At 35.3% G+C, this 25,120-nt stretch overlaps 1 protein-coding gene across 9 annotated transcripts in view; it reads left to right on the forward strand.

Annotated features, from left to right (window-relative positions):
- The window catches only part of LOC135198543 (LIM domain-binding protein 2-like), a 90,703-nt gene that overhangs the window by 54,629 nt on the left and 10,954 nt on the right, over positions 1-25,120 (forward strand). For all 9 annotated transcript variants that reach the window (XM_064226225.1, XM_064226222.1, XM_064226224.1 and 6 more), the window contains one exon: positions 11,020-11,153. In XM_064226225.1, the coding sequence (XP_064082295.1) occupies positions 11,020-11,153 (134 nt within the window). The remainder of the gene's footprint in view (positions 1-11,019; positions 11,154-25,120) is intronic.

Below are 25,120 nucleotides of genomic sequence, written 5' to 3' on the forward strand. Positions count from 1 at the left end.
TCCCTGAGCTCCAAATGCACTAAGATCCAGAGATGAGGGGAGTCATGTACCTTTTGCGTCGTCTTTCACTTTTTCAACAAATCTCTGCACTTCTACGCCACTTGGATCACCTGCATGATTATGTTCTTTAGAAATGGTAACATCTTTTACTGTTATAGCACTATATTTACAGTCATTAGAGAGAGAGAGAGAGAGAGAGAGAGAGAGAGAGAGAGAGAGAGAGAGAGAGAGAGAGAGAGAGAGAGAGAGAGAGAGAGCCAACATACAAAACTGCCGTCCGACTTTTTTCAACAAGTCGACATTACTCATGGATTCGAACAATATTCATTTCTAAACACTGCTTATTCGAACATGTTCTATTTCAATCAATTGTAAATTCGAACTATTGTGTTCGAATATTTGGTTTTTGAAAAAAAAAAAACTTTTCGAACAATTGCCTTTTGAATAATGGTTTTTCGAAAAATTTTCCACAGTGCCATGAAATGATTGTGTACAGTTTTCTCTTGAAGAGTTTCTGCCAGCTTAAACAATGAAACTTCATTGATTTCCACATTGCATGTTTTCTCTGCATTTTGTACATCTGTTATTTTCCTTGAGGACATGGCTTTTCTTTGCTGTTAGAATTAAGGCCCCTGATTATAGATGAATGGGGGGAAATGGCCTGCAAAATAATAAAACCTCCAAGATAGATGATAAGACTGAAAAGTAGTGCTGTGCAACTTCTAGATCCTTATGAGTCATGAGGACAAGGAACAACTTGAAAAGATTTGTTTTTGTATGAAGTCATTTGGACAATGTAAGACCCCTAAATGGTATGTCAGTGGATGTAATACACTCAACAATAAGTCATTGATGGGTTTATCATATAGACAAAAGCAATGTTATCCAGCACCTCAGTGGCATGGTTGATATGGTGTTGGTGTCCCACCTCGATGGTTGCGAGTTCAATTCTCTGCCATTCCATTGAGGAGTGAGAGATGTGTATTTCTGGTGATAGAAGTTCACTTTCGACATGGTTCGGAAGTCATATAAAGCCTTTGGTCCCGTTGCTGAATAACCACTGATTCCATGCAACGTAAAAACACCATACACACACAAAAAAAAAAAAAGCAATGCTCTAAATAAAGAAAAATACATAAGTTAATTTATAAGCAGGCAGATGGCACCGTAATGTTGGCCAGATTACAAGCATCATTGCTTTTGTGCTTTGAAGCACATTCACTGAACTTCATGCACTGGAACAAGAAAAAGAATTGGAACAAGGAAAAAGAAAACAAAAGCAATACTGGTAGTTAGCTTTTATAAACTTCGCTACACCAAATCATGGACTTCAAGCATTAATACAAGTTGAGCAGATGAGCAAGAGTTGAAGTGTGTCCAAGATGGAAGCCAGGGACAGCTGTATTGTAGTATGAACATTCTAGTTCAAGTTTGTAACATTTATACTAATTATTTATTTACAAGACATAATTAGAAACTTTTTTTATGAATATATACTACATGCTCTGTATTTTGTACTTGAAAAAGTTGCTGTTTGCATCATGGACTGGAAGCGGTGGGTATAGTACCTAATGACTCATTCCTTAAGAGATGAGTCAGTAATCGGGTTTGTGAACAAAGGAAATTTTGAATGTCCTCATCAAAACAAACAGGTTATGAAAATTACTTACCCCAGACAAAGAATATTATTAGAAACTCAGTATTTTAAAGTTATCCCCCCCTCTCTTAATGACTCATAGGGTCTCTTGGCTACACAGCACTACATACTGTTTGGTTCCATCTTAGAACTTTAACTTTGAGGGGTGGAGGGCTTCACGATTTTTAAACGGTGTTAATTACCATAGTAAAGAAAAGCCAAGGTCTTTATGAAGAAGAATCATTTAGGACATGGACCAATATATTTCTTTGGTTAAGGATGCCAAAGTTTTATCACCTTAAGTATGGATGAAAAAAGGCTTATTATTGACGTGTAAATTGTGTACAGAGATTTACTCTATGGTATATAGCACCAGTTTAGAGTTTTGTTCATAGTACAAAAGCTTTTGGGTTTCGACTAATCTGATTCATTTTTCTCTTCAAAGGAGACATTCCAACATGTTTTTTAGTTATTTTTGTGCATAGGCCATGTGTATTTGCTACTAATTATGGTAACTGGTTCATAGGTGCCACAGTTAGTAGCATTACCACAGGTGGTGGCCATATATATAAGCAGTATTCTTAAGTCTTGATATGTGCCGTATCCCTGACACCATAGCATTGTAAGCCTTAAACTTTGTTTCCCTTTCTTAATCCGTGTGTACAATTACCAACACAGCAATAAAGAAAATTACCTTTTTATTTCTGCAATCCCGGCAAATCAGCTACAGCCTCACCTGTAAAATAAGCTGTGTAAATCATGCTCCAAGGCAACAGAGCCATTACTCTAAAGTAGAGATTGTTTGTGGATTGATGAATTTAGAGAATTGGTTATAAAGATTCAGCAGGATCCATTCCTTGAAAGTATCCAGGTCAGACTCCTTGTCCTCAAACACCACCATTACTGCATCTGGGGACCCTGTAGGGCCTTTTGTCCCTTAAAGCAATAAAAAAAATACCTATGTCTAACCTGCAGAGCATGTGTAATGTGGGTTCTTTTTAACAGAAGCCAATAAATTATTGGTTATTGTTCTGTCTGCAAAGTATACCACTTTTATTACACAGATTGATGTATATGTTTTCTTTTGCTAAACGATATGAAAGGCATACAGCTTAGTGGAAAACAGTTAAAGCACCAGCTAGGTTTAGAAAGCTTTAAGAAAAAAGAAGTGGTGAATGCAAATAAGCCAGTACAGAAACAAAGATGTGAGTGACCATCATCTATAACTTCCCCGTTTTTAACTGTGCCGTGCCCACACTCCACACATGTGAACAACACCATTTTTCAAACAGCATATAGTAGTATGTATACTCGACTAGAGAGTTGAGTGAAGTGGCACTCACTCTTTGCAAAAGACATCTTGAAAACTTTAAACATTCATTATTGGAGGACACTGAAATTATCAAATTCACAACTACAATTGACAGTGTAACTTCATATAAAGTTGATGGTAAAATAATGAAATTAGAAAAAAAAAAGCTTCTTGAATTTGGTTAAGGGTTTCCATTGCATTAAACTAAGCAGTAAAGTGAGAGCTATAACAGAGGAGGTTAGGCTCTTTCTAGCAAAGGTCTTACCCAAAAGTAAACATATCACTAGCAGATTGAAATTTGATCTGTGATAAACACGCACTTTTTGAGAACATGCAAATAAGTTCTTTGAGAGTTTCTTTTAAGGTAAACGAATTTGCTCATCTAGGATTATGAAGTAGGTTAAAGAGCTTGACAACTACTTCACAGAGTTTATTATAGTACTAATGTATGGGTATTAGAAAAGTTACTACAGTAATTTGTTGCTGTCCTCTTATTGTTTATATATGGTTTACTCATATTTAGCCATAGACAAGCTATTTTTTAATATAGCTAGGATATTAGCTTATTTTTTTTATCTTGCTGTAGTTTGAATGGTGTAATTTGGATTGTTCTGTACATGCAATACAGATGAAATCAGATTACTCTCTCTCTCGGCTGCAGGTAGTATGATTCAGTGATTACCCTGAAGGAAACTCAAAGTTTGGTTACCTCTAGGCTTTGTTACAGTGCTCCCGTGGATTTTTAGAATATGTCGATCAGAGAAATGCATTATTCCTTGTGCAGAGGTCTAGTTATACTACTGTTTGATGATGATAATAATCTTCCCAGAGGAAACTCTAGAGCTTGAAGTCGTACAGTACTAAGTAATAAGTGTAAATTGGGATTTGCTGTTGCCTGCAATGTCCATACCATTCTTTTGATACACTGTAAGGTCGGAAGGCTTAAAATACTACCATGTATTGTACTAGGTTATTGGAAAGTTCTTCCTCCAAATTTGCTGCTGCTTGGAACCTCTATGAATAGAGTGGCTGTAGGGAATTATATTGTGCTGCTTTGAACCTCTATGAATAGAGTGGCTGTAGGGAACTATATTGTGCTGCTTTGAACCTCTATGAATAGAGTGGCTGTAGGGAATTATATTGTGCTGCTTTGAACCTCTATGAATAGAGTGGCTGTAGGGAACTATATTGTGCTGCTTTGAACCTCTGAATAGGGTGGCTGTAGGGATTGAAAGATGGGCTATACAATCAGTAAGGAAACCTGCTACAGCTATTTAATCACTAATCCAAATCCAACACCACTGGGACTTGTAGGGTGCCAGATTAATGAATTTTTGGATCACAGAGGTTAGGTTAGAATACACTTCATTAGCACTAAGTGGTAAAAAAATAGATGAGATAGTTTACGTATCCTAGGTATGTGAAACAGTCGGTTATCTTTAATCAGCTGATGACCCTCTTCCTCCCCTAACCCCTGAACTCATGTGAAAACATGTATATACAGGTAGGTGGGAATTAGAGAATGCTTTTTTATTAATCCAAAAATGTTATTCGTTCCAATGGAGAGGACAAATTTATCTTTCATGTATAGAGTCTTCCTACTGCACATGCTGTAATCAGCTGTATACATACTAAAAAAACAAAAGAATAATGTAGGTAAGCCTTGGGCATGATGCCTACTTCCTGCTAACCCACGTTTTTCATTGTTTTCCTGGCCTTGCTTGAGCATGTACAGTATGCTCTGTATAGTGCATATTATAGTTATGTACAGGCAATCTTATGTGCTCAAAGTGCTTGGGGCAAAGTAAAATATACATGTGTATAAATTTATTCTACTTAACAGTGCTAAGATTAAAGCATTTTGTGTGTACTGGTGGTTCATATTTAAAGAACAAGTGTGATTTTATACTCTTCTTTGTGTGATGTGTGCTTCCCCCTTGTTGATGTTCTAAGTATATTGAGGGAAAGGCCGAGTTTCATCGTCACTCAGGATGTGATAAGCTTTGTTTAGTAATAAGTTAGGATACCTATCAATGGTTACCATCATTCCTGTTGCATCTCCTGTAGGGGAATTGAATGTTGTAGGGATGCTAAGTGATGGGGGGGGGGGGGGTGGTAATCACCCCAGTGGTAATTTTATGAGAAGAGAAGGAGGAAGCAGAAAAATGAAGCATTTTTTGGTAGGGAGATCTCCCCAAGCCCTGAGCTCTTCCCACTCTCTCATTTCCCCCCCACTCTCTTCGTTCTGGATGTTGAGTATTAGAAGGTTCTATAAAGAATTTTTTGAGTTTCTAAACAAATGAAAGAATTAATGGGAAGCTCCAGTTACCAAGCATGGCGAGTCTTGTTTGAAACAAACCTTTTACCTCCCCTCTCCGCATTGGGGAGAATAAACACCCTCCCACCACCAACGTGTTGCGGGGAGAGCATATCTCTAATCCCCTGCTTCTGTTACGAGAGACAAACAACTCGAGAGTGATCACTCCAAGTTATCCAGTAGGTTGTTTTTGCCTTCTTGACCATCTTGCAGTTTGTGTGATGGAGACATATATCCCTGTTGTCAGATGAGGACTTCAAGGTGCAAGAAAGAATTTTTTGAGTTGTTAAAAGAATGGAAGATGATGTGGGAAGCTCCAGTCATCCAGCATGGCAAGTCATGTTGGAGACAAAAATAAGAACCTCAGTAGTGGTGGAGATCAAGCTCCCTCCCACCACCAACAAGGTTGGGGGTGCACCTTTACTCCCCATACTTCAGATACAAGAGACAAACAACTCAGAGGGATTACTCCAGGCCATCCAAGAGATTGCTTTTGCCTTCTTGATCAGGGGTCTCCAAACTTTTCAATGTAAGGGCCACATTATATATTTCCTACATTTATGCGGCCCAAAGGGAAAAAAAGAAAAAAAATCAGTGCCAGTAATTTAATTTCCTCAAATATTAGAGTATAAACATGGAAAAATTAAAACATATCTTTTTTGGAAAAAAATCAAGGTAAACTAAATAGATTCCTGCCTTTAGTTTTATGCAACCAAATCAGTGTGACGAATGATACTGACGTTTTGACTTCAAAATTTCATTGAAATCAGGTTCCAGATTACATGAGGCAATTGTAAGAATTGATTTCAAATGATCATCAGACGCTCGATAGTTAGATTTCACATACTTCATTTTGGAAAATGTTTGTTCACACAAGTATGGTGTACCAAAAATGGACACAACTACAAGCAAACTATATCAGATTTGGAAACTGATCTGGCTGCAGGCATTTATAAAACTCAATCAGATTTCTTTATGCTTCTCTTTCAGTCTGTCATCTGCCTGGAGATCAATAATTTCCATTTGAAATTGAGTTGGAAGATTTTCAGCATTGCAGTCAAATGGATTATGAAAGAGCCTGATTTCATTTGCTTTGGCATCAAGGTCAGCAAATCGCTCCTGAAACTTTTTTCAAATCTGAAATTATTTCATTTGTCACCACACAGGGATTTGTTTGGCGGGCCGGATGTGGCCCGCGGGCCATAGTTTGGAGTGCTCTGTTCTTGATCATCAAATAAGCATAGAACTAAGCATTCCATGCTTGGGAATTGTGTCTCACCACCATTATTAACTTGTTCAGGTTTTTTCTTTATAGTGGGAGAGGTTTGAGCTCTTCACTTTTCAGTCTTGACTTTTTCACAATTTCCAATTCTGTGGTGTTGAAGTCAACTTTTTCACAATTTCCAATTCTGTGGTGTTGAAGTCAACTTTTTCACAATTTCCAATTCTGTGGTGTTGAGGTCAGCCACCAAGAAATACAATACTTTTACATTTGTTTGTCTGTAGGTTGTTTTTTTATACCAGCTGTACATTTCAATATTTTGCCAAGGTAACAGAAATGTTCTACCTTCTCTAAGTTTCTCTTTCACCTAACATGGTCTTCTTTCTTCCTCTCATCAACATTATCTCTTGTTTATTTTGGTTAAAAAATTAATACTCCTTTTACTTAATAAAATAGCATCTTACCATAGATATTTCCATAGGAGGACTAAAAATATTTAAAGAAATTCTGATGTATAATGTTTGTGTGCAAAATAATCTTCAGCACCAAAGGTCATAGGCTACAAACACTTACAAGTGTTGGTCATATACCCGTCCTATTGCCATTCTTCCTTCCATCTTGCCGTCCAAGTTTTTAAATATTACTTCTTAGTGCAACTGTGTGGATTTTCTCCCTGTTTAACCTTTAGATCTCTGTACTGGACTTATTTATTTTTTGGATCTTTATATCTATTTTGTGGATCTTTATCTTGCTTTAAAGGGAGCGGAAAGTTGAGAACCTCTTCTGAAGTTGTTAAGCACAATGAAGCTTTATATGGAAAGCTTGAATTGATTCCTTAAAACTCTCACCTCTGTAAGATGAAGAAGTGACTTCCACATCTAAAATTTCATTCAAGATGCTTAAAATTCATCCTTATGAAAGAATGAGGCCAAAGTGATGTCATATCCCCCTTTATATTTTCATGACTTGGGACATTAATTCAGAGACCAAATATGGCATATGTAAAACAGTGGTTTGTATCTATTTAATGTAAATAGTACAGGCAGTACCCGGTTATCAGTGGGGGTTCCCTTCTTGGTGGGGCACTGATAAGTGAAAACTGCCATTAACCAAAAATCGGCGATTTATGGCGTTGAGTTTCAGTTCATGGGACTTCTGTTTGGGATGTTGTGGCATCAGTAACCGAAACTGGTGCCATTAATTTCTGATTTTGCACGAGACAAGGGCCATGAAACAGGATTGCTATTTACCAAGTTCACCAATAACAGGGCACTTCCTGTATTCTTATATTAGAGATAAATAGTGTTCGACTAATAAGTGGGTTGTCATCTTTTAACAATACTGTATAACACAGCCCTCTATTAGTTTTTAACCAATACGTAACTTGTACACTAGCCCTAATTAGTTTTTTTAAACAATAGACGTATAACAACAGCCTCTAATTAGTACAATCGTAACGTATAAACACTAGCCTCTAATTAGTTTTTTAACAATACGTACTGTATAACACTAGCCTCTAATTAGTTTTTTAACAATACGTACTGTATAACACTAGCCTCTAATTAGTTTCATTAGAAGTATAAGGCTGATAGAGAACTTGGATCTACTTTTGTTATTTAGAAGCTTTATTTACTGCAATTTTTGTGTTGTATTACTTTGAAAAGAAAGCAGTAGTTAAATGTGGAGGTACAGATTATTTATCACCTTGTAAAACATAATTAATTAGTTTAGCTTCTCATGCATTAGAAACTAAAATTTTTCCTAGAACCTAAATGATCAGCATTATCACCACTGTCAAAATTTTGCTATATGGGGTTACAGTAGATGTTGAGTTCTTTCTGCTGTTTTATATTTTTTTATGTTCTGCCTGAGTTTCCATTTTATTTGTTCTTCATCTATACTCTTATCCAGTGCTTGGGCTTTCTAAATGAACTTTTATCCTGATCTTGGTCTAATTTACAGTAGCATCTGTCAGCAATCCATGAATTTGTTATATGTCTACTAATGGAATATTCTTATTTACTAGTAGTCTAGCTTCCTCTTCATCTAGGCTGTTGCCACTCATTTTTTCTTATTAGCCACTCAGTACCTGCATCACAGTATGCCCCCAAGATAACAGCAGTAGTCTGCCTCTTCTAAGACCTGCCCCCACACCAAATTTTGCTATATTCAGTAATACACAATAGTGAGGTTACCCTCACATCTCTCACATGTAACATGACTACTTTCATAAGTATTACTGTATTTCAGTACCAGTTACCATAAGCTATGTTTACCTTATATTAGTTTCCAGTCTTCTCTCCTTTCCACTTTTCTGTCTTGAACATTTTCAACACCTTTTCTGATGATTCTGTTGTTAACACAAGGGCAGTTGCTTATACTAGTAGTTCTCAGGAGCCTTCTTTTCTGGAATCCTTTATAGTTTCCTTCTTTAATAAACAGTAAAGGACTGGGCTGAGTCTTGATGGATGAATGGATGGTATACAAAGTAGCCTCTTACAAGGTAATATGTATGGATTCGAATTGGTGAACACATCTTGTCTTGTTATCTGTTACTTGTGTAGTGAACAGGAAATTCTATAAAGATTATTAATACGTATAGTAAAATCTCTTCCTTTTGTTTAACTTGTCCTATCGTTCCCATATCATGAAAACTGACTTGTTGAATTTTCTGACTAAAAAAAAAAAGTTATGGTAGTTTTTATCAACATTTACTCTTCTACTTATTGTTGTAGAAAACAACATGTGCTCAGGCAATGCTATTGTTATATAGATTTTATCAATACAGTATATGTAGTACATGTGCCTTTACTGTGTATACTGTATTATTCTTTTTATACTTGTTTTGACTCTTCAGATTCACAGTTCCTTTGCCACTTGTTTAACCTAAACTTTCAACTCATTAGTGAATGGCTTTTCTACTGATTTTAACAAAGGCTCTTGTAGTCTCTGGGGAGGTCACAGTCTCTACTGGGTCTTATGTCACAACATAATGTTCTAATTGGTATTCATTCTTTTCATTTATTGGTTTATCCAAAAAACTGTACTGACTGCAGTGTCCTGTCCCATTATCTATTTTTTGGCAACTTCAATTTCAGTATTTCATTTTATTTTTTATATATATTTTGCACATCTCATGTCTTGTCCATTCTTCACTTTTTTGTACATTTTCATAGTTTATATGTTTTGCCAGTCACAATTTTTCCATCTTTCCTAATTTTTTCACTGTTGTGAACATTATTATTATTGTTATTTTTTTTTTGCTCTATTTTCATAGTCTCCTAATAAGCAATAGTAACCTTATTCCAGATATTAATAGTTATTATTATTATTATTATTATTATTATTATTATTATTATTATTATTATTATATAGAGAACATTTTTATCTTACCTCTACTGTGTTAAAATCCTGATCACTGTCATCCCAGATCATCTTGCTTCCTCTTATCACCTGCCTCTCATCCTCACTTCTCTTCCCTCCCCTCCCAGTCCTTGGCCACTTGAAGGTTCTTATTTTCTTTCTCTTAGTCCCATGTACATTTTTATTCCATCATATCTTTCCTCCGTCTACATGCCTGAAACTAGGAAAATGCTTTTTTGTGCATGTGATTCTCATTACTTTATTTGAGGAAAATGATGTTCGATTGTACCAACGGTAAGGATCACCACAAATAATTAAAAGTTACATGTTTCACAGAAGAGAACCTCAAAAAATTCTGTTGGTCTTTGCATTTATATAAGCTCAAATATGTACTTCATTGAAAAAAGAAAAGTGGATTAAAATTAATATAAAAAAAAACTCAACAGGAATGGGAACCCAAAGAAATAGAACAGCTTTGATTGATTTTTGTCCCAATGCCAACTTTGGTGGTGGTTTGTAATACAGTATTTAGTTTTACTCTGTAACTTACACTCGTGGCTCATGGTACAACTATAATCCTGCTGGATAACAAGTGCATATATTTAACCACGCTTTTACTTGTTTAATTTGTTTGTACTTGTAGTGAATGCTTACTGATAATGGTTTATACTTGTAGTTAACACTTATTGGTAATGCATGATTGCCAAAACACAAATTAGCATATCCCTTTCCTTTTAGCTTTTGTAGTATATTGTGAAATCCTCTATAGTTTGGTATTCATTGTATTAGCTCTGTACAAGATTTTATAAATCCTCTGGTTTTGTATTTATTTATGCCTAGGAATTAGATTCCTATTAGAATGTTCTTTTGAAGGCATTGCGTGTGTGTCAGCAGTTTACCTTTGGATTGATTTTATATAGTATATAATTTTCAGCTAGAGGTACATAAACATTATTATATGTATGTTATTTATATTTAGGCCAATTTAGGTTTGATAGTTGTTTTACAGTATTAAATAGTTTATACTGCCAATTAATGTTTGTATGGTACAATATTTTATTTTGAGTTTGAAATATGCAGTACTATTGAAAGTTTTTGACTTATTAATCCCCTGGATTGTAATGTATTAGCCAACTGTATTCAAGTTCATATTCTTTTTGACATTTCAGAAACTCAACGAGCACCTAACAAACGGCGAAAAAGGAAAGGATCACAATCAGGTCAAAACACAACAGCAAATTCTACAGGTTCCGGTAAAAAAAGATCGCCAGGACCCAACTTTAGCCTTGCCACCCAAGTCTCCGTAAGTATAACTAAGTAAAGTTTTGAAGTTCAGATATCTGAAATTGTGAGCTACTGTGTACTGTAGTATGTATGTTTTTTTGTTTTTTTATAACTCTAACAGCATATCAGGATTAGTGACAGTTTTTACTATCACCATACTTTGTGGCTCACAGTTAATGATATCATTCACATATTTGTATGTTTCCCATTACAGTTATTAATAATGGTGTTTTCCTTTTACATATTTGATATCCTTTGTTTTGGATACCTCCATTGGATTCCATAATCATTTCATCCTATGGCATTTTTTGGTTTGCATGCCATTCTGACAGTGGAACACTTTTCCCCAGTGACAAGACCGATCAATTTCCATGAAGTGAAGCTGGTTTCTCTTCTAGGTAGTATGATAGCTTATCTTGTTGCTTGATTATAATTAGATGCTAGTTTTCTCTTCTAATTGAAACAGGATAACCCATATAAATGTAGCATAGTCAAAATTTTGCTTGATTGTTTATGAAAGATAATGTTAGAGAGTAGCATGGTTTACTTCTTTGTGGGTTTGGATTTTATGTTTAATAAGCAAATGTTGAAATGTCACTTGTCATATTTTTCAGTCTTGCATCTATGTCAGTGTGATCTCATTCTAATTTAGTTCATTTGAAGTTCTAAGGAAATTCTTAATTTTTTTTTAAAACATACTGATTATGAAAGTTCCATGAGTAATGTAAATAATTTCAGTATGCATAACACAGTGAAATTCCATAGTAGCAGTAGGGATATTGGATAGTATTTTTAAATGAAATGTTATTACAGCATTCAGTTCTATAAAAACTTTTGGAAATTGAAAATAAAGCACAAACTCAATTCACTTCATAGTTCCAGTTTCATGCTATAATCTTGGTAACCTCTGTATATGACATAAAAAAATTACAGTACGTACAGTATTAGGTACTGTGCTTGAATATTGCAGTTAATGTTGAGCCCTCAATTTTTTTATAAAGGCTTAAAAGAAAAGCTGGAAACTTATGGTTTGAAAAATGCTGAAACTTTGGGAAGACGAGGGTAATATTTTGGGGTTGGGTTTCATTCTCTAATGCCTTACTTTGATCCACACACATTTCCTTGTGGTATTTGCTTATATACCAAAGTCACATGCATCTACACACACACACACACACACACACACACACACACACATATATATATATATATATATATATATATAATAGATATATATATATATATATATATATATATATATATATATATATATATATATATATATATGCATTAAGCTACAAATGGTCCTTTAATATCTAATTCGCTCTACCTTGGAATTAATGTATTTTCATATATATGTTAACCGAAGGGGAATTTTTTAATAGATAGTAACTTCGTTGGCTCACGGGCACAAACCTCAGAACCCAAGAATCAGGCTGACAGTGAAGCGCTTTTTACACACAGGTATCACGATAGCTGTGTGGTTAAAAGCGTTTCACTCTACGTCCTGATTTCTTTGTTACAAGATTCGTGCCAATGAGTCAATGAAATTATCAATTAAAAATTCCGCGTTCAATAACATATATGAATCATGGTGATGTGATAAGATTTGCATAATATATATATATATATATATATATATATATATATATATATATATATATATAATATATATAGATATACTTATATAATATACAGTGGGCCTTCCGGATTCGCGGACTCACACATTTGTGGATTTCTCTCGGGAACATTTCCCCGCATTATTCGCAGAAAATTCGCGCATTCACAGTATTTTTCTATGAGAAATATCCACTTTTTTTTTTTTTTTTTTTTTTTCTCCTCAGTTTTGTCATAAAGTGCACTTTTTGTGATAAAACTATTTAAAAAAAACCAAGTATTAAAAATTTTAGTTGTTTTTCTTGTTTTTCTTGAGTTTTAACTAACAAAATAGGCTGATTTTAGCATTTTATAGGGGTTCCAAACATTCAACATTCGCGGGTTCTAACTATTCACGGGGGGGTGGGGCTGGTATGCATCCCCTGTGAATATGGGGGGGGACCACTGTATATATATATATATATATATATATATATATATATATATATATATATATCTATATAATATATACAGGCAGTCCCCGGGTTGCGACGGAACATCGTAAAAAATCCTTAGAAAACCTTACTTTTAATGCTTTGGGTGCATTGAAAACTATGTAAAGTGCATTCTTATTGCATTTTCTATCCAGAAAACCTTCAAATATTGATTATTTTGCATTTTTGGTGTCATGTTTCATCTGCCAGATTAGCATTGTAGGAGTCGTAACCTGGAATAATGTCTGATGAATATAATTGAGAAGCGCCTTAACCTCGGAACGTCGTAACCCAAACCCGTCGTAACCCGGGGACTGCCATTTATATTTATATATATATATATATATATATATATATATATATATATATATATATATATATATATATATATATATATTATATATATATGTATGTATGGATGTATATGTCATTCCTAATCAAACATCTTTTACTCCCGTTAGAATTGTTGATAAGTTTGTTTCATTGGAATTCCCCTTACTATGAAGATTCTTTTTGTTATTTTTGGTTTTGTTATTTATACTTGATCAACATGATAATTGATAATTTTTTGTGATATCTTAATGTTTAAATTTTTTCCATAAAAATATAAAGAAAGTAAAAGTAGCTACAAATTTGTTCATATTTGAAATACAAGTCATTGAATAACTAGAATATTTTGGTATTGCTAAGAACAGACTGACCTTGAATGTTGTTGAGAATAAAGCACTAGTGTCTCAGATTGATAATGGTATTCCCCTGCCTTCCCACATGTCCGTAACCAGGCTTATTCAGCACATTTAACAAAAAATTTAACCCCCTTTTCATTTGACTTATATTCATATTTTCCTCTTGTATTTTTGCATTTGTAAGTGAGAGTTGTTTCTGTAGTAGCATCTCATTGGTGTCTTACTAGTAGTTTTTTTTTATTTATTTATTTATTTATTTATTATTATTTATTTTTTTTTTTTTGCCAATTAGGGAAAACATAGCGTGAGTAAGCTTTTGCGGTTAATCAATTTAATTTATTTTGTGGTTGTCATACAGTATTTTCCTACACTACCATAATGTTTGGCCATGAAAAATGCTTTGGCCTAGGAGATTATTTTTATAATATTTACATGAACTATAGAAGGTAGTCTATTACCTATTTATTTACTTTCAAGCTCTATACGTTTTAAGTTTTACCAGACCAAGGGCTGGTTTTGTTTTTCTAATGGCTGTTGTCAGTAGAGTCTCTCCCGTCTTTACATTTTCATTTTGATCTCAAGAGAAGTGGCAGGTCTTGGTAACCATAATCATTTGCATTAGGGCAGCTATTTACCAGTCTTGACTTGGCAAATTCTTCATAGATTAGGTCTTTCCTGTAACTCCCAAAGCAGGATCCTATCCTTTTTTTATGACTGTTGAGTCTCTTCAAGAACACGTCATGGAAATCCATTCTGCCAATTATGTTGTATATTGTATGGATTATGTGCATCATTCATGTCATTGAATAGCAGGAAATAACTGCCAGGGTCATCATAGCTGAAGTTATCAGTGTTTATGCCTTTCTTCTCACAAGTGATGGTAGAAGAAATGCTTAGCCTCTTTCAAGTTGCTTTTAATAAATAAACCCTCTGCTTCTATCACTGCCTAGCCTCAAATAATACAACTTTCAGAATTAGGTGAGGCCAGCAGGATGTCATGCTTTTATGAGAGAAGAATTTAACTCTCATCGAGGTCAGAATGCACTCCAGTACAGCTACTTGCATTCAAGTTTACTTAATAAACTTATTTGATAAATTTGAATGAGCCCTCCTAAGTGATGTCACTCAGGTACATTACTTTGATATATTTTCTGTTGATCTTATTGTGGTGGTCACAGAGGTAGTCCATTAACTAATTTACTGTCCCAGAGTAGGCTTAACTTCACCATGGCATTCTCATTCTCTTATTGTATTTTTACTAGATGGTTCAGCTGCAAACCTTGTCAACCATGGCCAGATCACTGGTGTCAGGGATAAACTGATGTTGGTGGTATTATAGTGGTAATCAGTCCAATACCTTTACAAAAAATAATCTTATATCCTTTAGTTAGTTATTTAAATGACCAGTTTTTAAGCACAATTTTTTTCCCTTTAATAATGTCATCCAGTTGTTTCCTTCTTTCTTTTTCAAGCAAGTTTATGAATTTTGTGAAACAAAGACTTGTATTTTTGTGCAGGCATGGTGACGTTTGCAAAATAGTTTTTGTAAAGTTGAACTCAAACCACGATGCTTCAAAAATTGATATAGAGCTGTATCTCTTGAAAAGCAAACCAAAATGTGGACAGTTGACAGTTTCCCCTTATTAGGGGCAATCCTTACTTCCAACAGGGTGAAGACCACTATGTTTAATACATAAGAATATTCTTCCAAAAAAAAATACTTTAGCTGAATATGGTTACGTGTACTTATAGGTGATTTATATACTTGGCACCCTGTATGTGAATATTTATTGTTACAAGTGCCTGTAATGTCTCCTAACTGAATTTGCAAATTGCATGGTACATTCTCTTATGTATTACCTCCAGTTAACTGTATAGTTTATATCAGGTGCTATTCCACTAGCTATTTACCCCTCAAGAAACAAAAGGTATGTGTCCACATTTTCAGCCTATGTATATGATTTTGACAGCATAAATGGTAAACTGCTGCTACATCTTGTGGTTCTTATGCTGAGGTTTTGACTTCAACTGGTACTCATTAATAGATTCACTCTCAATGTCCCGTGCCTCTTCAGATCTAATTCTTATTTCCCCTACGTCTTCAAGTCTAATACATCTTAATTTCTCATACCTCTTCAAATTTAATCCTTACTCCAGTTCTCCCAGATTTATTCAGAGTTCAAAGTATGCTTAAATTTTATTACCTGCCTCAAAAACTGATATTTTTTAGGGCATCAGCCTGCAATTTTGTGTGTATGTGTGTGTTGGATTAAGTCAATTCTCACTCACTACATGGCTGACATTCTGGCAGGACACATGGAGGCTCATCCAAAGTATCAGACACGTCATTTGTTACTTAAATATTGCCCATTTAAGATAGCTTTTAACAAAGTTAATTGCAATTTGCCCAAAATAATTGTATCAAAGTTTCTTTGAGGAGATAACTGTATGTATGGATTGTTTTGCTATACCTTGTAGCAAAGCATGACTAAAGCAACATTTTTCTGCTAGATTGCCTGGGGTCATAGTATGGTCTTATACTAATTCCCACCAAAATAGTTGATTACATGTGATTATGGGATGATTTTTAAGTTATAGCTGTATCATATTGCTGCACTGTCAGGAAGACTAATTTCCACCAACCTAGTTGATTACATGTTGTTATGAGATGATAGTTATAAGTTATAGCTGTATTGTATTGCTGCACTGTCAGGAATTAAGATTATAAGTTATAGCTGTATTGTATTGCTGCACTGTCAGGAATTAAGATCTTAAGATAGACATATGGTATTCTGTTTGATTGCCCAGGATCAGGAAATTATCTGTTAGACAGAGCTGTAGAGCTAGCTATATTGTACTTATTCTTGGGGTACCATTGATTGACATGATAAAGGAATACTTTTGACAGCTTTCATGCATGCATTGAATAATCAATAAGAATCTTATAGTTTCATGAGACCAGTGAGCCTCCTCCCTTGACTTGGCTCAAGTGGTTGTAGTAAGGGTTGGGATTTTAGGATTTTGGTGGTGGTGGTGGTGGTGGTGGGGGGGGGGGGGTTGGAAGAAAGCTTTTGGGTACTTATTTAAATGAAGTAAAAGATAATGGGACCCTGACTTAATTCAATTTGCTTTTAGGGAAGAGCAATTCCATATAGTTATTAAAAGCTATCCTAACTGGTATTTAGATATTTTCATTCAGTCTTAAAATATTTCTTCACTTATTCAGTTTGGATAAATATCTGCAAATTGAATTATGTACTTCTTAAATTATATGCAGTACTGCACTGGACAGTTTAACAAATACATAGCAGGTTGCTACAGTTATACCTGCTTACTGGGTGAGGTTACAAGATATGTAAAATATAAAAAAATAATGTAAAATACTAAAAAATCACATTTTACAGGTTGACCATCACTAATCTAGCATCATTGGGACCTGCAGGGTGCTGGATTAGTATTTTTGCCAGATTAAAGAGTGGTTAGGTTAGAATACATTTAACCCAACAATTAACCACCTCACCCTACCTTCATAAACGTACAAATTCTTGCTGACTGCTAATGGTATCAGAAGCCAGAGAATAATTGGTGAATAGATCTGGCGCAGAGTGCATCATTGACACAATAAAAGCCACGCGCAGTGTGCAGCATGTACAGTTAAGCACAGGAACTGAACTTAGGCTACTGTAGACAAGCAAAAGAGCCCTCTTGTCTTAAGTCCTATACTCTGTCAGTGTCAACATTCACTGTAGTACTGGCCAAGACCAACCAGAAGAGAATTCTATGAAGTTGGTTGGTGTATCTTATGGAGCCCCTCTTGGGACCATGAGAGCAACTCCTTTGAGGATGAACAGCAGCTACCAAAAATAGGGTTTTCCTGTGTCAAAAGCTGTTTTCTCGTATTTTATTTTTACAACCCCAAAAGATAAATGCGATCGTGTGTATGGTATGTACAAATGTACAAATTCATGCTCTGGCATTCAAAAACTCTTACAGCTTGTTATGGTTTGTGTTGTCATGCTATTCTAATTGTATATTTATTGTATTTTCTCATTTTTTATTTTTACAACTCAAAAAGTAAGTGCAATCATGTGCTTAGGGTACATAGAAACACACAAACTCATTCACTGGGATCAGAAAACTTTTAGGCCTACGGCTTGTTTTGCTTCATATTGTTACGCTTATATTATCTTTTTTTATAATTTGTGCTTTCTCTTTTATATTTTTTTGCAAATTTGAAATTGTGCTAGCCGAAATTAGTACTGATTTAGTGAGGGAACCACATTACCGATTGCAGGATTAGCGATGATTGATCGACCTGTACTTAAAAAACCACAAGCATTTTTGTTATTACTAAACATTATGCACTTGCTGTGAGCCCCCTCTTCCCCCTTTTGTTTTTTTTACAGTATTATACCAGTACAATAATTGAGAGTGATATACATATATTTATCAGTCAGTGTATATGTGCTTGTAACTAAATATACACCTACTTGGTATTGAGGTAAACTGCACACTTACTGTGAATTTACTTGCCAGTCTCTCTCTTTCTCGATTATTCTTTATAAAGAATGAGAGAGAGAGAGAGAGAGAGAGAGAGAGAGAGAGAGAGAGAGAGAGAGAGAGAGAGAGAGAGAGAGAGAGAGAGAGAGAGAGAGAGAATGGTGGAGTTAACTGTAGGGCTTAGCTTTTAAGAAATTGCCATTTAGGATAGTGATGGTAGAGCAGACTGTTGGGCATAACTTTCTTATTGTATTACCGTAAATTGTTAACATTTTGACATAATAGTCTGATTGCTCTTTGGAAACCATACAATCCACCAAAAACAACTTCAGTGCTGTTTGTCTGGATATGTGTATGCTATTTACTGAGGCACTTTGGTTGATAAGACAATTATTTACTATATTACTATATTTGAATAATTTCCAATTACAGAAACCTATTCTTAAATCTTACAATCCATTGTTCTTGGATTATTATCAATCATACTTTATCATGCCTTTTCTTTTAGCATTTGCTTTGTTATTTGCTTCTGATATGCTTAATCATATGCAAGTCTCTCTCTCTCTCTCTCTCTCTCTCTCTCTCTCTCTCTCTTCTCCTCTCGAAAATCTCCTCTCTCTCTCTCTCTCTCTCTCTCTCTCTCTCTCTCTCTCCACTTGTTCCTTAACTGTTTAAATTCTTGAGTGGTATTCTGAACATTAGGTGAAGGGAATATCCTATGAGAGAAAAAGGAGTCAGAATTGTGAGGATAATTGAAATGCCCAAGTTAAGATAATTTTTTTAAAGCTTACTTATAAAACTTACAAAAAAAGTCAAGAGTACTGACAACAGGAATATGTTTGGGAACTGAGTTATTTTGTTAGATTACATTGGTGACAGTAAAAGTGTGGACCTCATTATTTCCAGCTTCATTGTGGGTGATAATAGAAAAACCTTTGAACAAGTAGCTAGGTAACAGTAGAAAAAAGTATTTGGACTCGAAGCAGATTAGAGGAAAGAATATATCATTAGAAGAAGAATCTTGTATTGGAAAGAATATATCATTAGAAGAGGAATCTTGTATTAGAATAAGAATCTTCAGCAAGATAGCACCATTGAGGAGGTATTCTATTACTGTATTATTATTAGGTAGCCTAACTTCAGATACTATGCAAGATGAATAAGTCTAGTTACAAGTGTTATTATTATAGCAAGTACACACTATACCTACTTTATAGCAAGCATAAACCCAAACCCAACTTTTTTAATTGCAAATTTTGTTAGAAACATTGGTGTAGAGTTATCAGAAAGGTAAATCATGCAATCGTAAGAAATATTTACTGTTTATAGAAGTAAAGTGTAGTAGCTTACTGAAATGATATTGTATAAGCTTTTGGTGTTTTTTTAATAATTCATTCAGATGATGTGGAATGCCCAAAGGATTAGTTTTTATGTAACCCCCTTCCTACACACCTATTTTATTGTTTATTTGGAATGCTCAGTTTCTAAAAAAAGAAAAAGAAAAAAAAACTATGTTCATACAAATTGCAGTCCTGTTATTTTACTGCTATCATGCCAGGTCAGAGTTGGTAGACTGATATTGAATTACAGTTTTAATGAGTGAATTGGTAGTTAAAAGATGGTCAAGTAGTGCCCTCGTAGTGGGGACCACACTTTACCAGTTTTCTCACTATCCATTATACTGTGCTTCTTCTTGAGTAATTGTGCTTCAGTATTCTTTAAGGTAGTATCTTTTAGTTTTTGTTTGTATCGTTGTTGTTTTTGTCATTCTGCAGTCCCTAATTTTTATGGAAACATTTGTCACAAGACATCGATAGCATTTAAGACATCATGATGTCCTTTCTATCCAATTTAAATGCAGATGTGGTGAGTATGGCCCAGCCTCCCCTGAGAGACCATCCTCACTTTACCTAGAACCAGTCAGTACTGGAACATTCAAACCATCTTTGCATAGGTGATGATTTAAGTGATCAATTTGGGACGGTCATGAACATGAATGATGAGGTGACCAACATGAGCAGACCAGTACCTATTTACAGTTATTCATGAAACAATAAAGGTCATTCAACAGAGATTTGAGTAAAAGGAATAGATTGTTGGAGAAGTTGATACAGGAGTAACATGCTGGATCCAGAGGCAAGACTGATGTACCAGGGGCTTTTTTCCCACTTGAAACGAAGCAAAAGTGATATGGGATCCTGCAGTTCTAGCAGTGAACCTATTTAAGACCTCCATAGAAAATATGTAGCAGTAAATTTTGTGGAAAGTCAGCTGGATTCCTTGACCATGGAAATCCTGGCTGCTCATCCACCTTACATTTGGTCGTAAGGCTCTTGTCACAAACCTGGACAATTGTATGTAAAGAATCCAGTGATGACAGCCTATGAATTGCCAAGTAACCAGCAAGCTGTGGATGCAGGCCACATAAGGGATGGTTCCATTCAACCAGAATAAGTAGTCAAAATTGCACATGGTCCCTTTATGGGTAGGACAAAGGCAGTTCGCCCTTTTAGGAAAACAAAATAAAAAGTAATTAGTGAACCAGATTTTTAGAAAATGGCCTTTTTTTTCCACAGATTGTACCCTTGAACAGGTATGAGAGGAATTCCTTATAGTAATGACCAAATTGAGAAGCAGAAAAGTCTTTCATAAACATTTATTTTGACTTTTCATTTACATGACTCTGTTGGTCAAAATTTAGCCACAGAAGAGAAACAGGAAAACACTTCTCATCAGATAAGAGTGAAGACAAGGCATGACTAAATTGAAAACTGTAAGGAACAGAACATCTAGTGTGTATTACAGGAGAGAGCGAGTCTCGGTAAAGACAAACACCAAGGAACAGCTATTTGCTCACTCACTTTGTAGTGTTTTTTGGGCCATTTAATTGTGGCCAGTTCTATTTGTTCCAGCTTGAAAGTTGTGTGGGAAATTAATCTCCCCTCCCCCTGAAGTTAACAGCAAGGGGTTCTTCATATTCTGCAATCTTCACTGGGAACAAAACCTTTTATGACACTTGTCTTAGGAGACTTGAACGGGACAGATTTTCTTGATTTTCATCGTCTTTGCTTTCTTCATTGTATGATGTATTGCAGCCTTGCTGGCTTCTTCCTTCCTTGGAAAGTTACACAGTATCTGTAAGGAAGATGACTCCCCTTTGGAGAGCCACCTTCTTTAAAATGTTGCAGTCTGGCAGGAAGACTTACATATTTGATAACTGGATCACTTAACAACAGATGTGTAGGCCAGTTGGTTACTGAAGAGGAGAGATGCTGCAAATAACCGTCTTGTTTACCAAGCCATCAATGGATGATGACAGCCATGTTTTGTTGCTCCTATGAGGTAGGTGATGGTGTTCAACAAGACATCCATGGAAGAAGGATTTTTATCATGTTCCACCAAAGTATTCAGGGAATTAGGTACATGTGCACCTGATTTAAGAAAGTTTTAGGCTAGTGCAACATGAATATGCCATCGAGTATGGTCCTCAGCACCAATGTCCCATAGCATAATTTTCACTAGTGAATGTTTCCGATGCTTCCAGTTGCAACATATACAATTCAAGTAGACATAGATTGCTTGAATTTCCTTCGGTATTCTTGTAGACTGTTGGTCCATAGGTAACTGTTGAAACCTTACAAGGATGCCGAAACAAGAGGTGAGACTAATTTATCCTTGTGGAGAAGGAACCAGGTGCACTTTACTGTACAACACTTCCTTCACCATAATATCACTAAAGATTTTGTAATCTGGTAAGGCTGTGGAAAAAACTTATAGAGGCGTTTATCAACCGAAACTCGGCGGTAAGCGCCAAGTTTCGGTTGATGGCGCCTTTGTTAGGTATATGTTATGGAGCCATAACTATTATCAGCACCTTATGACGCCAATAACCAAAACTCGGCCTGTTGTGGCGCCATAAATCGCTGATTGTATGGCACCAGCTAAGCCCCCATAAAACTGGATCACCATTAACCAAGTTTGCTAATAACCGAGGACTATCTACTTTTAAACTGCCTCACACTACAGATATTTTTATCTAATGCCTTAATGGACAAAACATTAACTTGTAGGTTGCATGGCAACTCCTGCACATCAGTTCTACTATACTCAGTTTTTCCATCTGTCCACTCGCCTGTGGTGTTTGCGTATGGTAACACTGCGTCCCGGGCTTAGAGAGTTATATTCAGCACTAATAACAATATCCTATTTCGAATATTAACTGTGTAATTCGCATACACTAAATTATTAAAACACTTTTCAGTTGCAAATGTACATCCAGATATCCTTTTATTTACCTAAAACTTTCACATAGCGTAACTATCTAAAGCCTGGGATGCAGTGTCACCATACACAAACACCACAGGCAGGTGGACAGATGGAAAAAAAACAGAGTATACTTTCATATTGGGGTCTTCCTCATGTGTATTTTATTTGTCAGATGTCAAGATGATGATTTTACTTATTATGGGCATCAAGTTTGGGAGTTGTTCTTAAGAGCAGACAGATGGTGAGAAGTCTGGATTTATAAGACTCCTGAGTCACATCCATCAGTTTTTAACATTTTATCAGGTAACAAAACTTGATGGTGTTTACAGGTTTAGGCAAGTCATTCACAGTGATAAGAGATTTTTATTCAACTGTGGATTTGTGGACTTAAAGTTTGACCCATTAACAGAAAGGCTTCTCTTGAATCTATTTTTTTCTACATAAGGCGGACCTGTCAGACTCTGTGGTCTCCAAATGTTACATCATCATGGATGAGATTAATTCAGTTTATTTTAGAATTAAACATCATTTAAGAACATAAAAGAGAAATATCCTCACATATTGTTTGACCTATTGTTTAGGACACAATTTGGGTAGTATGTAGTCTTCTGAACCTTTCATTACTGAAAGAACATCCAAATTCCAGCAGACATGATAAGGTATCAAATTCCTGTGGATATCAGTTTTTACAATGGAGTGGACGATGATCCATTAAGCATAGCCCCTTGAATTTTTCTCAATAGAATAAGTCAATTTAGCCAGGATACATGAGTTGTTGGATTGTAACCATCCCCCACTTAAGACGTTTCCCAAAGGCACAGTAGAATTGTTGGTGATTAAATTCTATATACATGACCAGGAAAACCAGACGGAATATAATTAATGCACCATCACTTTTCTCTTGGATATCTGATGAACCTAATTTCATCCAAGTTGTTAGAAATTAATCCAGGTTTCATGTGGTTATAGCAATCTTCAGTCAGTATGGGAACAGGTTTCTCATACGGAGTTTCAGATTCAGTTATCTAAGGATATACTATACAGTTCATATTGGAATCAAATATGTATGAAAGCTCAAGCATTAAATACCTCATTGGTAATGATCCTCAGTCTGGCATATTAACTGGCTAGTAAAAGTACTAGGTTTGTGATACAAAATCACAAGAGCACTCTTTGTTTCATTCATGTGAAATCAGATTTTTAGCAGAGGCCTCTCCCATTCTCTCTATTTGGCACACATTTTTGGGACAATGAAGGGGATGAAAAGGTAGTGTAACAGCAGAATGGATAGGTCCATGCTGTACATCTTTTTCTAGTAACATTCGCTCATTAAAACTGTATTCCCAAACCATGGGTTGCTTATGGCTTGGCATAATAGCAGCTGCAATAATAATGAGCTTTTATGTATGAACAGTAGTTGTTTCATCACAACCCCATTAATTGTGTATTTGTCTTATTTTGCCGACATTGAAGTCCCCAGTCACGTTATAGGCCTTTTCAAGATTGATAAGCCTGTACAGTGTATGCTCAATCTTATGTGTTACAACATACTCTTCCATCACACTCTTGTAACTTTTATGTGGTCAAAATTGTTGATGTTTCCATGTTTTTTTTTTTTCAATGTGCTTTCATTATTTTCACTAGTTCATCTCTGATAACTTTTCACGCCTTTAGTATGTATTCTTGGATTTTGCCGTTCATTCAGTAGTACTGTATTATAATTTTGATGTAGGTAGTTATCCTTAGTGTTTTTGTGATGGAAGAGTTCATTCTCCTCAGTTATTGCACATTTTCTTGTATTAGGATTACACTTAAGTTTGGGTCCTTAACCTTCTAGCATTTATTATATTACTTGTTCTGTTGAATCTGTATATATATATATATATATAGTTTTGTCAGTTCTGCCTCTTCACCTGTCAGGTATTTGTAAAAGTAATTTATGCTTAGGCTCAAAGACAGTCCTCTCCCAGCACCAAGACCTCATGCCTTACCTCCAGCCTTGCATTTTACAGTTGTTATTGGTGATAGGGTCCATGCTCATCCTCATAGTATGGACCACAGTTACTCTCAAACTTGAGGCAACAACCAAGATGTCTCTACAAGGGATCATCAAGACAACAATAGGAACAGTTGAAGATCCCCTTATGAGCATTCCTTTTTTGTGAAGACTGAAGCTGCAGTCAAGGCTCATAAGGCAGTTCTCTAAGGGAGGGCATTCATTCCTCTTATAGAACTGATATTTTACCTCTTTGTGAACTATGCTCATGAGAGGGGATGCCAATTTTAAGATCTCCACAAATCCAAACTCTTGGAGCCTTTTTTTTTTATTCTGTTCCTGATCAGGAATTAGGAAACAAGTTAACTCTCATGTCCAATGAAGGTGCAGTTTCTAACAGCTTTTCCTATACGTTGGTGTCTTCCTCAAAATTTATGGCTGTAGCATC

Source organism: Macrobrachium nipponense, chromosome 22 (assembly GCF_015104395.2).
Source record: "Macrobrachium nipponense isolate FS-2020 chromosome 22, ASM1510439v2, whole genome shotgun sequence".
NCBI classification, from domain to species: Eukaryota; Metazoa; Arthropoda; class Malacostraca; order Decapoda; family Palaemonidae; genus Macrobrachium; species Macrobrachium nipponense.